We start from the raw sequence: 14,722 nt of genomic DNA, 5'->3' as shown, positions 1-14,722 counted from the left end.
TTTGTGGCCAAGCGAAGACAGAAGACCCCCGTCTTTGTTTTCATCTAAACTGTTTGGTAAAAAATATGACTCTGGCTTGTTGTTGTTATTTGTGTCTAATTTATTGTTGTTAGAATGTTTTAACGCTTCTGTTTGTCTTTTAAAAATCTCCTTAACAAGACATTTGGCATAAGAAAAGTTAGGATGTGACTTCTGTTGTTCACATTTAACTATGCTTATATTGAGTCTGTGCTCGTCGTGAGTGTTGTAAACTCCAGGTGGTCCTATTGTTTCTGTTTGTGTCTTAACAATTATCTAATGAGTAGGAGAGTTCATTCTCATGCATTCAAAGTTTGTGATGAAAACCAAGATGGCCCATGAAAAGCTCCAGAAAAGGTTCAAAATTGGAAACCAAACACACAAGCCCCTGGGTGGAGGTAACAGAAAGAGCCAGAAAGAGAGAAAGAGAGTTGATAAACAGCCTCTGATTGGTCGGCCCTGCTGGTCCATCTGGCTCTTGGTGGCTTTCTACCTGCTCTGTGGTGGAGCCTGAAACAACAACCCTCTGTTAGCTACTGCACAGCGGCGGCCTCCTGTAATTACAGAGCGGCGTGTCTGCAACCGATCCGGGGGCCGTGTCCTGCCTGTGCACTGAGAGCCGACTGATTGAACAGTAACAGAAATCGTGCGGTCACTCTGCTCCTCTGCCCGAGCCAACAAGCGCTCATTTATTCATCTCTGGGCTCAAACGGGACTTTGTTAAAAAGAGAAGAAAGAAAGTGAAGACATGACTGAGTCTCCTTGTGTTCTTCCAAAATAAAGGACTGCTTTAAAAGCCCCTCCGGGTCCTAATGGCTAATTTAGAAACTGAACAGTGGAGTTATTCATGTCTTATATTACTCATAGTATTAGGCATTCTCTGCCGCCAAACTCCTCTCCATACAAACATCAGAGCTGCACTGACAGGGCCTTCTCTTAAGCCTGCCCCCCCCCCCCCCCAACACATTTAACACTGCACTGCCCCGTCTGTTCTTCAGAACTACTTTCAATGTTTAATGATGTTAGTTTTTTTTTTTTATCTTTAGTGTCCTTTATTCGAATTATATGTAAAGTGTGGGTAAAAGTTGAAAATGCTCTATAAATAAAATATATTGAAGTATTATCTAAAGACCTTATCTGCTCTCCCTACACATTTTCATGGACAATGGATTGGAAGCGAGGTGAAATATGATTGGATGATTCAGAACAGCCCCAGAGAGCTGATAGGACAGAGCAGAGAGGGCGAGGCTTCGTTTGTGTGACAACATGAAGAAAAACACCAGAAAAGGTCCATTAGGATTTTATTTGTTTCTATCTCTGAATGACAGAGGTGGATGAACAGTTGTGAATGAACAGATCCCCATGAACATTAAAGCCGACATCTCCTAAAGCCTCGAGCTTTGCAAGAACTCTGTTGTTTTTTTTTTTTAAATGCATGAAGATCAGGTCAGTGTGGAATTAAACTGCCTGTTACTACATTCATGGCAGAAAGATGAGACATTGACTTTTAATCACTTGACATGATGAGATCCTAAAAACGAGTACTGCATTGCTTCCAATTGGACTCTCTCCAATGTGTCACTTTGGTATTGCATTTATACATTAAAACATTCTGCGAAGAAACAAAATGTACAACTGCATAAATATAAAATCCTTCCACTGTGTTAGATGACATTCGGGTATGTACAGCAGAACGCTGTGATGAGTCCAGCAACGAAAAAAACGAGACAACTTAAAAACGTGTTTAGCACCACTGCCCTGACAGCAGGCTAAAGGCTGGACACACAACTCTACATTCAAGGCAAAACAAAAAAATCAAGAGTAAAAGGCATGAAACCAAGATTTAAAAGTCCCCTTCACACACTTAGGTGATTTAACAAAGCACAAAAAGAAAAAAGGCAAAAGTATAAAGAGTCTCCCTTGATCAGGTGTACAACAAATAAAAGAGGAAAAGGAAATTCCCTGGAGTGCAGCTTTTTTTTTCTTTCCCTAACACAGATCAGAAGAGTGTATCATGTCAAACCATTTTAAAATCATTAAGTAAGTGGGAGTGTGTGCTCATGTCGGAAACTCACACATACACAAACGTGTGCGCTTTATAACTGCTAGAACGACGTGGGTTGGAAGGACCGGAGTTTGATGACTGCACGCTCCGGAAACATCTACTAAAGCCACGGATGGCAGCGATACGCAGAGGGGACGAACACAGCTCGCGACACATCAGAAATGGAATTACACTTAACACAATTCATCGATGAACAATGTCCCATGGCTTGTGGAAAAGTCTCATTTACAGCAGAATAAATACTTTTATTAGGCCTAATCGCTACTCTTCCTCTAAATTACAGTCTAAATGCTAGTGACAGTAGAAGCTAGTGATGAGAGCAAGACGGATACACATCGGTCCTCTATCAGTTTTTTTTCCTTTCATTATTAATTTCAAGACTAGTCGTGATTGCCAGAGCCGCTAAACCTCCCCCCCCCCCCCTCCTAACTTATCTCCTATATTAGATCGGTGTTTAGCAAAGGACAAAGGGGCGGAGCAGGTGGGGGTGGTGGCGGTCAGACGAAGTATTATGTTTTCGATGGCAGTCATTAACTGTTAATCGTGAACTTGATGTCAAAGCGTCCCTGGTAGCGGTCCTTATCGCTGTAGTTAATGTTGTCTCCGAACACTTTGCACTCGATGCGCACTTCGCCTTTCATGGTCAGGTTGGTGAACTGCAGCGCCACCAGTGGCTGCAGGTAGTGAGGGTGCAGCAGCTTGCCGTAGTACGGGTAATACTGGAGGGGGAAGCCGCCGCCGATGCCGTAGTACTTGATCTCTCCGACCTTCCCAGCGTCCTCCTCTTTCTGGAAACACAGAGAGATGAAAACATGGAGTGAGAAGACTTCAGAGCAGGAAGAAAAGAGCAGAGACAGCTTCTTAGTCTCAAACTGTGTGTGATTGATCACTTTTAACAACAACAACGAATAGACATGTAAATAACCGTGTACCTTGTTAGTGCAGTAGATAGGAATCACATTGGGCTGCACCTTTGGCTGAGCCTCTTCAGGGATGGTCTCATTCGAGGTTGGAGGCTGAACACAGAATACAAGTTAGGAGGTGATTCAAGGACTTTCAGAAGAAATCTGCAATGAATTCTGCCTTTTCAAGCAGACACCATTCTGTGTGTGGTTCAGTAAAAACATGACACAATTCAAACATTTGTAGTGGTTTCCTCTCAAAACCCAACTTAGTTTGAAAAAAGCCATTTGAAAATTACCTGTGGGCGATAGGACACGATCCTGTTCAGCTTTACAATCAGACAGGGCTTTCCCTCCTTGAAACCAAACTCGCGGTCCTCGAGGCCGGAGCAGGGTCCCAGCCACGTCCTGGAAAAACGACAGGCCTTCCTGACGCCCACATCGCTCTCCAGCTCGTCCCTGTACTTGGGTTCTGCAGGCTCGACTGTGGTGGGGGGAGAGAGGTAAGGGACAATTAACCATCACACAGGACATCTAAATTATATGCATTTTATATTTACGAAGCAGCCATGAAATAATACCTCCACAGTCCTCGAATTTCATCTGGTCCTTCTGCTTCTCCTCGTCATACTTTTCCAGGAATGTCCTCAAGGCTTTGGTGTAAGGCAGATAGGTCTCCAGTTCCCCGGTGTTGAAAGCCAGTTCAGATTTTTCTGACTTTGGGGTGTGTGAAAGGCCTGCAGGGAAAACACAGCAATCACTTGTTATTGATATATTTATTAAAAAAAAATAATGTGGAGACTGCTACAGTTTAAGTTGTCGATCACACATCAAGATACTGCATTCCATCTTCATTTTGCCAATTTAATCGTCTTATACCATCATTTTATGGTTTTACAGTTAGTCGGTTTGACGACATGTAACATATTTAGATCATGTTTCCTTCAAGGTTCATGGTTGTCATTTTAAACTGAAGCTGAATTATCCACAGCGGATTTCTTCCTCTCCAAAATAAATTAACCTGACAAGCAACTCTATTAAAAACACTGAAAAAATACCCAGCTCAGTAGACACAGGGTGTCAGGGGAGGATTCGTCTCATTAAGAGGATTAGAGTTATGAGGCAATGTGAGTGGAAACAGAAAGATTGAAGGTTGAAACAATTTTTTGTGTTCAGTCATCTGGTTGACAGCCGGCGTTAATGGAAAACCTTAAAAATGTCCTGTTTGCTCGCAGGAAACGCGTTTGGGAACACCGACTATGTGGGGAAATGGAGGATTGTTGCCAACTTCTGCAGCCGATGTGATGAATATTAACAGCAGGTCTCAGCTAACAGTTTCCTCCTGCTTCTAGTCTTCTAGGTAAAGACAGGCTCAATAGGCGGAAAACGGTGCAGAGCAGTGTCATTGAAGTCAGAGGAAACTGATAGATCTCATGTGACTGGGTAAAGGAAGCTAATGGCTGACTGGTCCTTTGGTCCAGTGAGCAGTTAAAAGCTTATTTTAACGGCTGTGACCTGAACACACCAATCTAATCCTTAATGATTTCATTTGGAAAGTGTGAGGCCGACCTGCAGTCAGACAAGAGGCTCGCTCCCTCCGGTCTTCACTCTGTTCTCTACACATGCTCAGTTCGGTTCTGTAACACCCAGCAGCCCCTCACCACCATGGAAACCAGTGTGGAAGGTGTACACAGGGGAGGCTGCACTGGGACCACCATGTGCAGATGTATGAATGTTTCCAAAACAAGCGTTCTGAAGGCAGTTATTGATCAGATTGGGAGAACCCTGTTTATGTTAAAGTTAATTCTTGACCGTGGATACAGAAGATGAGAAGTTTATTGAATTTTTTTTTGAAACTGAAGTCATCATGACGGAAACTATAAATTATTCAGGCAGACTGGTGTTTTAAATAAAATGTTATTTATATTTCTATCCAAGGACATCTGGTTTTAGAACTCACTAGAAGACATCATAAAAAAAGTCCCTTCACCAGTTTGTATTACATCTGTATTCATCCTAACCATGAGCAGGTTTGTGTGGAAACCACTTCTTACCGGGGGGTGCAACTCTGTCCTGCCATGTGGGCTTGTAGTCGCTCAAGGTGAGTAGCAGGGCCTGGATGGTGCCGATGAAGAATCCAGCCAGGCAGCCGTAGAAGATGACGTAGAATGTAAAGATTTTAACTGTGGAAAGAAAAAAAAAGAAAGAGAATCATCATTTCTGCCATGAGGGGAAAAAAAAGACACTGGTCAATGAGGGCACAGTCACATACGACGCAGACCAGCTGTGCCGCTTTGTCAACTTTGACCGTGATATTCGACCTATGATTGAAATCAATATCTAGTAATACACACCTGCCACCACAGAGCCTCTATTCCATTGCTGGGCCCTATAAATATGGGTGGCTCTCTTATGTTTAATTTTACTCTCTGAGTGGCGTAAGTGTTTAGGCTTCATTTTCTTTCTGTGTAAAAAGGTCAGATCATCTTGCACTTTATGATGTGCATATAGTTTTCCTTCTTCCCCATCATCATCACAGCCTTAGATGTTGTTGTGTTCGAGAGCTCTTCACACTTTAATGAGGACAAGTCTGGTTGAGATCTGAAAGATGGACTAAAAGCCAAGAGAAACGTCCCGGAAATGTGCACAAAAAGTTACCGTGAGCTGCAAAGTCGACACTTCTAAGAAGAGGGCCGAAGATAGCGTTATCTCGGGCTTACCCCGGGTCCAGGTCTGCAGCTGCTTGATTCCGTCCCCGCTCTGCGAAGACGTCTGCGGCGAGATCAAGCAGCTTGACGAGGGGGAATGATTTTATCTGCGGGACCAGATGTGAAAAAGAGGAGCCGTGTACTTCTAAGAACCCATAAGTGCACTGAACCCTGACTGACCTAGGGGCCAGCGTTGGTACCCAGTAAAGGGGAAATGTAATTCACCATCACAGCTGCACAGTGGAGTAACTGCTAAAAGGAGAGTGGCACAGAGTGGCAGATGATTTAATGGCCCCCTTAGACCATTAAATTACAGACCACATGTAATTCAGTTGAACTATTTGGCCACTGAGCCGGGGGTTTGACTGGTTTATGCTACAAAACCAGAGAGAAATCCCTGCATGAAGTCCGCTAGCGGCAGGAACATGGACTTGGGGTCAGGGAGAACCTCAAGGAGTGTGAGAATCCACCAACCCAGATAAAAGTCCAAAGCTAAACAAGAACAGCCTCATCTGCATTTGTAGCAGAATTCAGTCCCCATGAAGACAGAATCTGAAACTCTGCACAATGCAGATTATAAATGCTGACAGGGAAGCTTTACTGAATATTAACTTCTACTGATAAATAACTTGTGCATGTTATCCTCATGCTCTTAAATCTATGCCAACAACCATCGACACTAGTCTGAGCAGCTTCTCCGGATCCGAGGATTGTCTGTGGGACATGCTATCAATGAAGGAAAGTACAAAGGTAGCATTCATAATAAAACAGTGGCAGCCATTGTCTTTACAGATTTACAGGAATTCAGCTGTAAAGCTTGTGCACGCTAGACAGTAATCACCAAACGGCACTGTCGTCTCTGCTTTCTAATCAATTTGGAGCACGAAGACGGTTCAGGGGAGTATTGGAAATCTATTATCTTCGCTGCGAGGGAACACATAGAGCACCAGTGAAAGTCAGCCACGCAGCCAATAAGTTGCTTTGGCGAGGGCTGCTGCTGCTGCAGGAGGCAATGTCAAAAGGTCATGGCTGCCCGAGAGACACGACACATTACGCGTTAGATGCAGGGACGTAGACTAAGGGGACGGCTGCAGCCAAGGAGGTAGAGAAGGTCTTTGAATAGTCATCAAGACTTGAATAGTGCTTTACACCTGACGTGCAGATCTACAGCACCTGATCTGAGCTGCAGCACGAGAAGGACGAGGCACATTCCACTCCTGCATGTAAAAAAAAACTACAGAAATAGCCCCAATAAAAAAATACATGCGACATGTTTCAAATCTCATGCGTTTGAGGTCCCACACGTCCCTTTCCTCAGAACCCCTTCAAGGACAGCACTGCGCATGGCACACCTCGCTGATGCATCAGCATTTTTCAGATGACCTCAGAAGGACAAACATGATCCAACCAGCCCCCCCCTCCCCCTCCCCTCCATCACCACCACCATCCTCCTCAGCTTCACTCTGCCGGAGCTCCTGCACTGACCCAGCAGACATGGCGTCACTGAAACAACATGTTACCCAGGTGTTAGTGTCTCCTCGGCGGCCGGGGATGCGTGTTTGGCATTGGGAGGGAGGAGGGGGGGGGACAAGGACACCCCGGGGGGCCGCACCGTGCACCGCTGCTCGGGAAACGGGAGAAGAAAGGTGGCGCACACAAGTTAATCAGCGGGCATTGTTCGTTAAGATCATAGCGACATCCGATCACAGGAGGAACCCGACCCGGATCGATGGTCACAGCCCCGGCTCCCGTTTCCCCGAGCGGGGCCCGATCACCTTGGCTCACCTTGGACCGTGATGCATTTTTAACCCTTCGCAGTGCCCACTTCCAAAATAAAGACACAAGTTTCCCCAACGACAAGCAGCCAACGTGAGGTCCCATCATTCATTGGCTTTGAGCAGCGTCGACGCAGAATGAATGGAGATCAGCCGGAACTCGCAATCACACACGTTCGATCACCTTGAATTTTTGTTTTATTGAACACAAGCTTATTCTTTTTTTTTGAATCAGAGCCCAATCACCCAAACAGGGGGTTCGAGTCCCGAATGCAGCAAAGTCAAATCGAACAGGTGGTGGGCAGCACGAGGCGGACCGGCAGGCGCGCGGCAGGTGCCGGGAGCGCGCCGGGCCCCCCCGTCTTGCACCGTCTCTACACGGACAACCGCGATCACTCGTGGATACTCACACCAGCTCCCCCCGGTGCGACCGAGGAACTCCCGCTTCTCCGAGTCATACACGAAGCCTTTCCAGCCGCCGCCCTCTTTATCCGAAGGCATCTTTTTGATTATTTAGGCTTTTGGGGCTTTTAGTCTTCTTGTTGTTGTTGTGTTAATTTCCTCGGCGGACTTCCCTCCAGTGATGTCAAACCCAAAGTCCCCGCAGCAGACAGAGGCACCCAGCTCGGTCCTGTGGAAGGTCTCCCGCATATAAAGCGTCCCTCCCTCCCCTCGACTCCGCCCGCAAACTCCCGACGAGTGACCGGCGGAGGGGGGCGGACCCGCGGCCGGCTAATTGGCGGAGCGCGGAGGGCCGTGCGTCGCTGCCCGCGTCACGATGACGGACAGGCGGCCCCCGCGGAGGCTCCTGCACGCGCCGGCTCCGCGCTGCAGATACCGGGACCGTGTGTAAAGTCACTGCGCTCTCTCCCATCATCCACGACCAGGACACCATCGTTTGTCACATCAGCACTTTAATATACAGTAGGATGCTTCAGATTGTTTAGCGAGTTCACCCCAAAAATGAAAATGCACTCATTATCTCCTCATCACTATGCAGATGGAGGTGGTGGGTCCACAAACCCACTTTTGGGAGTTGCAGCTTTGCAGTCAAATCCAATCAATGGATGTAAATGGTGACAGATTCTTTAAACGTAATAAATAAGTGTCCGTAAGCAGGAACATTCAATTTCCCCCTGAAACGGGGTCATTTAAACCTTTTGTGTAGCCTAAATGTCCTCTGATGTCCTTCTATGCACTACAGAGGACATTTAGGCTAAAACATGGTCTAAATGACGCCAATTTGAAAGTTGGGGCTTACGGACACCCTGATGACACCACTGGAGCAGTAGGTTTTTATTTCTAAGGTTTTTTTAATGTCTGAAGAAGCGGTTACCAGCTACTTCAATCGTATTGGATTTGACGGCAACTTTGTTTTCCCCTAAACCTCGAAAAGTGGTTTCACCCACCCTCCCACTGGCATGTGTGAGGAGATAATGAGTGAACTTTCCTTTTTGGGTCAACTATCCCTCTAAATTTAGTTTTTGTCTTCACATCTTGGCACCATGATGTGAAGCCACGTGTTTCTTTCACTTTAACATGTTAGCCTATGGACCTTCATTGTCTTATAGTCTGCTAATCCATAAATACCAATCAATCATACACACTCTCACATAGACACACACACACATACACACAGCTGACAGTGTAATCATAAACCTTCGTCCCCGAAGGTTCATTTTTCTTAACACACACACAGCTGACAGTGTAATCATAAACCTTCGTCCCCAAAGGTTCATTTTTCAGAAACTGCTTCTAAGGAGGTGCTGGTTCGACCCTGTGAGGAAGAGGTGCATCTGTCATGTTCGTCTGCCCTCGGCGGAGAAAAGGACACAAGCGCCCTCCTGTACGACACGACTAACTGCAGCAAGAAACCATGAATCAGCAACTCCAGAAACAGTTTCAGCACAAAATGAACATGCAGGAGGATTCATTACAGGGCTGTCACATTCATTTTACTAGGTGTTAAGCTATATAATGTATTTGCAATGTATTGTCCCGTATACATGCACAAATGCACAGAGGTTGTTGATGATGGTGAAAGAAAAACAAGAGGAAACCGTGAACGGAAGTCTTTTTCCATTCAACCGTTCACACACATATCAGACAGGGCCTCTAAGTGCAGTACTTTCTAATGTCACTCTGGGGTTTAATGTCTTGCTCAAGGACACTTCGGCATTGAACCACCGACCTGAACCTCTCCCTGAAGGTTTGAATGTTATTGTTAGTACTTGTCTCTATTTGTTGGCCCTGCCACAGACTGGCCAGCTGCCCAGTGTGTACCCCACCTCCAGCTCCCCCTGTGAGTTCCTGGTTCCAGTTGTGGTGTAGCCGCACTTATTGTGTAATCTGGACTACATCCCAGCAGCCGCATTGATCTGTTGTGTCAGTCAGGAGTTCCCGCTGCACATTCATATCAGGTCCTTGGGACAATGCTCAGCGGCTCTCGCACAGCTAATCTTGATAAAGATCTAGGCCCTTGGAATCCTTCACACACCCCACCCCCTCATACACCTACCCCATCAGCGCCCACTATTCCAGTGATCCAGCCACTGGTCATGAATACTGAGCGGAGATAAGTACAGTGACGCCAGCCTGAGATATTCCAGGACATGCGTCCATCTCAGAAGGGTCTCAAAGCACAGAGGGACAATAAACCAGCCAGACTTTTTCTTATTATCTGAACATGCATTTCCAGGAATGTTTCCCCTGAGAAGAGGCTTCAATTTAACTACATCATCACTATCCACACAGAATAAACCCAATTTTTGACCCTGTGCTGTAGCAGCAGAAACTAGATGCTGGCCTGCTGACTTTATTTTACAAACCTTGGCATAGGTGACATTGCATGTCCTCTTTGTTTGTTAGGAAGAGCAGAAGCTAAAGGCTCATTATTCAGCATGACTGTTCAGGTTGAGTCACGGCGTGTCGACAATTACCACAAGTCACATGCCGAATACCAGATTACAGTGTGCCAACCTACAATTCTGAATAAAGTCAGTTCCTCTCAAACAGTCATTACGGCAGGAGTTTCATCCCGTCCACTAACACATCTGAGCTACGGGCCTGTGCGGCTCACACACAGATCTGTTCCCAGTTTAACTTGGTGGGTGTCCTGTGTTGTTGTGTGCAGTGCCCCCCCCCCCCTCCCACCCACCCACACACACATACACACAGGGATAAAAAGCTCTAGTTACACAGCATTTCCAAGTATACACATACAAACCTGTATATTTATCCTTCGAGCTACAGCCCATAACCCCTCTGAAGCCGGCTCCAAGGGCATTTCTGCTGCCAGTGCCAGGTGCCACTCGATGACCCAATTTTCTATCTGAGCTGGATCTAAATTACCCAGCGCCAAATGACTGCGGCTCCTGAATGGTGCACATGCCTCATTTAAATTAATACAAATAATAGTTTAAACATTTTATTTACAAGAGATGACTCAAACTGTTGATGACCTGCCCCTCGACCATACAGTGCGTGCTGACACACACACACACACACACACACAGGCTGGTGACACAGACGCATGTAGATCCTTCAACTTCACATTCTTGTCTGGCTGTGTGAAATGTGTGTGTTCATGCATGCATGTGTGAAATCGCCCAGCAATGTGCTGCCACCTGTGTTTCTCGTGCTGCGTACATTTGTTTGAATGTAAACACGCTAGTGCCGGTGGGATCCGCTGGGATTATGCAAAAAGGGCGTTTTGACCTTTAAATACCAAACCAAGGACAAGACAAGTCAAATCACTAATGTTGTCTAACGGTCTTTAAAACCACCATGAAGTAAATACTCATAAGCATCCCAAGGCCCAATTTACCATATGTTAACCCGACGCTGGTTATGTTAAAGTTTTTACAACAGCACGTGCACAATTGGCAGAGTTTCGGTGGTGGTTGAGTTTGATTGACAGTGTGACAGTGTTTAAACAAGCGATCACCAACTCTCACTTTAAGGAGCTTTTCAGCCTTTTAGCTGAGATCCACCGAGACACGGACGAACACGATAGTTTAGGTCTTTTCATGGGATTCATCGACAATAAGAATAATTATAGCCTACAATATCTCGAGGCTTATCTGCTTACCATCGTTCACTTGAGAGGATACAGAAGGGTGGGAAAAAAAACATGGGAAAGTCATGCACGATATACATTAGACAGAGTACTCTATTTCAAGCAACACCTATTATTATCTTTTTTCACTTCCTTTCTGTTGCCCTCATAGTGGACTCCCTCTTCTAATCACTCAGAACCATGATAGTGCTGCGTATTTGTCCTGATCACAAAGTGGTCCTAATTTCCCCGACTACAATGCTCATTTCCTGTGTTTATACCCTGAAGGTAACCATCAGGTTGGAATCACAGAGGCAGAGTTTGCGGAGCAGCCGCTAAGATAAAGCCTGCCATTTTCCCCTAATGATACAGCCGGGGTGTCTATCAGCGACCACACCCAGACAACTGATGCCTCTTGTTGGTGTGTGTACACAGTAAACATGTGTGTGTGCTGTCAGGTCGAGAGGGGGAGGGGAGACTCAAGGGGAAAGTGCATCTTCCTTGTTTAGACCCCGCGCAGGTGGCAGACAGCATGTTTCTGTAGCCGATCAACTCTCACCATCATTTTCCCCTACTCAGGCCTGCAGTAGTATTCATGACTGGCAGGGGTGTGTCACTCTGATGAAACCGGAGAGCAGAGTCCCAGGTCAGTCCGACCTCTACGGCACAATTCTGCTTCGCTGGAGAGTGGCAGTTAAAGTTGACACTCACGATGTAAAATAGGTGGATATAATAGGTGGAAACTGACCCACTGCCAGGTCAAAGAGGTTAATTACTGAATAATTAAAACAGAACTGAGGATTATAACTCTGTACTATAGCACTGGCCCCTGTTAACTGTCCTTCTCGCAGCTTCAGTGTGAACTACTTTTCAATGCCAGGGAAACGCTACATTACTTTTTTATTATGATCATGTTTTAATAAATTCTAGCAGAATAACAGTTTAGGGAGGAAATACATTTGTTCCCTTATTACATAGAGATAAATACATTGAATGCATAATGTGAAATTTTTACTGCAGTGTTGTCGAGTGCTCAGTTGTAAACATTGGAATTTTAGCCACGTCAAGCATCCGTCTGTAAAGAAGTGTGGTAAACGTAGCGTTATGACTCTAAGCAGGTATCCAGGCAATGACCAAAGTTCACACATATACCTATCAACACATGTGAAGCTCACTGATTGATGTGTTGTATTACATTTGTTTTTTATACCATAATGCATGTCACTAAAAGCCGCTTATGCGCAGCGGAAACAAACTATGGCATTGGCTTTCTGTGCTTGGTGCACCGACATGAGATTAACGGTCATCCAAGCAAAGAGGTGACCTTTGATTGCCGGTAAACCTTTGACCTGAGAAGGTGACAGGGTTTCCAGGTCCATGTTTTTTTTTCCCGTGGAATGGGACTATATCTTTGAAGAGTTGCCACAGGCTGAATTGTTGTTCCGCTCGATGTGTTGAGCTGCTTCTCATGCAAACCTCATGAATATCCAGGGGTTGAAGAGGGCCAGAGCTATAGGTCCCCTTAACTGACGACTCAGGTTACATCTTTTTAGCTTCTAATTCCTTCTGGTACAAAGAGTCATTTTGAGTATGGACAGAATACTACAGGATCGCGTTTCGGGCTCTCAGACAGTCATTTCCGCCTGTATGCCCACAGACAAAGCTCCTGACCTTGACCACGTTGTGCACTCTGATAGCAGACTGTACTCTGTAGCTGTTTATAGGTGAAACACTGAAAGGAATGCCATCGTACACTTTGTTGCAGAATACTGGTGCATGGTATTTTGGTGGGAGGGAGCAGATTGATGGAGGTAGATTCACAGGCAGTGGGTAGATGTCACCCAACTAAAGATAGAATAGGACTTGTGCATTTCTTGAGAAGATAGTTGGGGGAAACTTGGTCGCTTATATTAAATATTCTAACTGCCTGGCAAACAGTCAACAATTCCTTTTGTCTTTTCCCTGAGCAATTGTCTCCATGTTAACCAGTCGCCGAGACTCCACTGGTCCAGAGTTCAACTGATTTTAATCTTATTTGTAGAATAGGGACTACTTTGGGTTGATTGTAACCACACATCAGACCATAAACAATATTTGGCATCCCACAAAGCTCCATTCTTGGCCCCTCTTCTATTCACCATCTCCATAGTCTCATGAGCTCAGATAATGGAAAACGACCACAGACGTCTGACACAGATGAATTAATGGGATTATTATGTTTGCGTAAAAGCTCTGAGTCTGTGCATCGAAGAAAACAAATCGGTCCAGACGGGTAAACGGAGGCGAAACTTAAATGAGCAATGGAAGACAGTGACCTTTGGTTGAGTGAGTAAATAGTTCATTCATCTTGAAAGTTGTAAGTGATCCACAGTTCAGTGACAGTAGCAAAGTGAACTGTGAACTGTAATAACAGTTAGTGCCTTCCACGCTTTAGTTTTACTGCTTGTGAAAACCCTGTTGTGATATGGTCCTGCTGTATTAATGTATAATGTTGCTGATTATAATAAGACCAGGAAGGGAGGAGAAAATGTCAGAGTTTGGTTGACGACATGCACTGGGAGTTTTGTACGATTGTGATAAAATAATGAGGTTTTTAACTCATTAGGACAAGGCTTTGTTCTCCATGAGGTCTACTGGTCCTGACAAGGTCAGTGTTTATGCTGTAAAAGGTCCTACAGAGGTGACACACACACACCCACACCCACACAGAAACACACACACACATAACTTTATCTGCAGCCCGGAACACTGTCACATTCACCAGAGATACAGTGCTCACCTTCAAATGCTCTCTGGTTTAACAGGTAACTACAGCAATGCGCTTCCTGGGATCTGTATGTGGGTGTTTGTGTGTTTTGTGCATGTGTGTGTCTGTGTGTGTGTGTGTGGAGACTCTTAAAAGTTTAGCAGAGAAGTCCTGAGTGTGACAGACACACACAAGCGCGCTATGGACTCTGTGATTGAATTCTTGCGTCTCAAAGAGATACACAGGAGCATGTTAATGCTAAAGCCGTACGGCGCTTGCCTCTAACTTTTGCTGTATAGAACGTCTGAAGTCCTTTAGTCACTCACAACCCAAGGCCACACCATAATGCCCCATAGGTCAATAATTGACAGAGGATCATTATGGGAAGTCTGTCGAAGGCACTGGTTAATGTGTAGAGCTGTGAAAAGAACCTGTTGTTACATTTCACCTG

At 45.4% G+C, this 14,722-nt stretch overlaps 1 protein-coding gene across 1 annotated transcript; it reads right to left on the bottom strand.

Moving 5' to 3' along the window:
- Nucleotides 1–1,302: 1,302 nt before the first annotated feature.
- On the bottom strand, nucleotides 1,303–8,094 carry atp1b1b (ATPase Na+/K+ transporting subunit beta 1b). Its single transcript, XM_062380797.1, has 6 exons — nucleotides 7,879–8,094; nucleotides 5,040–5,168; nucleotides 3,567–3,722; nucleotides 3,285–3,469; nucleotides 3,016–3,099; nucleotides 1,303–2,871 (listed from the first exon to the last, which is right to left on the bottom strand). The coding sequence occupies exons 1-6, from the start codon at nucleotides 7,967–7,969 to the stop codon at nucleotides 2,614–2,616; spliced, it is 903 nt and encodes a 300-aa protein (XP_062236781.1). The 5' UTR covers nucleotides 7,970–8,094; the 3' UTR covers nucleotides 1,303–2,613.
- Between the last annotated feature and the right edge of the window lie 6,628 nt (nucleotides 8,095–14,722).

This window comes from Platichthys flesus, chromosome 22, assembly GCF_949316205.1.
Source record: "Platichthys flesus chromosome 22, fPlaFle2.1, whole genome shotgun sequence".
Lineage (NCBI taxonomy): Eukaryota > Metazoa > Chordata > Actinopteri > Pleuronectiformes > Pleuronectidae > Platichthys > Platichthys flesus.
This window is presented reverse-complemented; position numbering and strand designations above follow the sequence as displayed.

Excerpts from the sequence above, each read along its gene's own strand:
- atp1b1b (XM_062380797.1), bottom strand. The coding sequence starts at position 7,969 with ATGCCTTCGGATAAAGAGGGCGGCGGCTGGAAAGGCTTCGTGTATGAC. Across the intron at positions 5,169-7,878 it reads TCGCACCGGGGGGAGCTGGT|TTAAAATCTTTACATTCTAC; the intron begins GTGAGTATCCAC and ends TTCTTTCCACAG. Across the intron at positions 2,872-3,015 it reads CTATCTACTGCACTAACAAG|AAAGAGGAGGACGCTGGGAA; the intron begins GTACACGGTTAT and ends CTGTGTTTCCAG.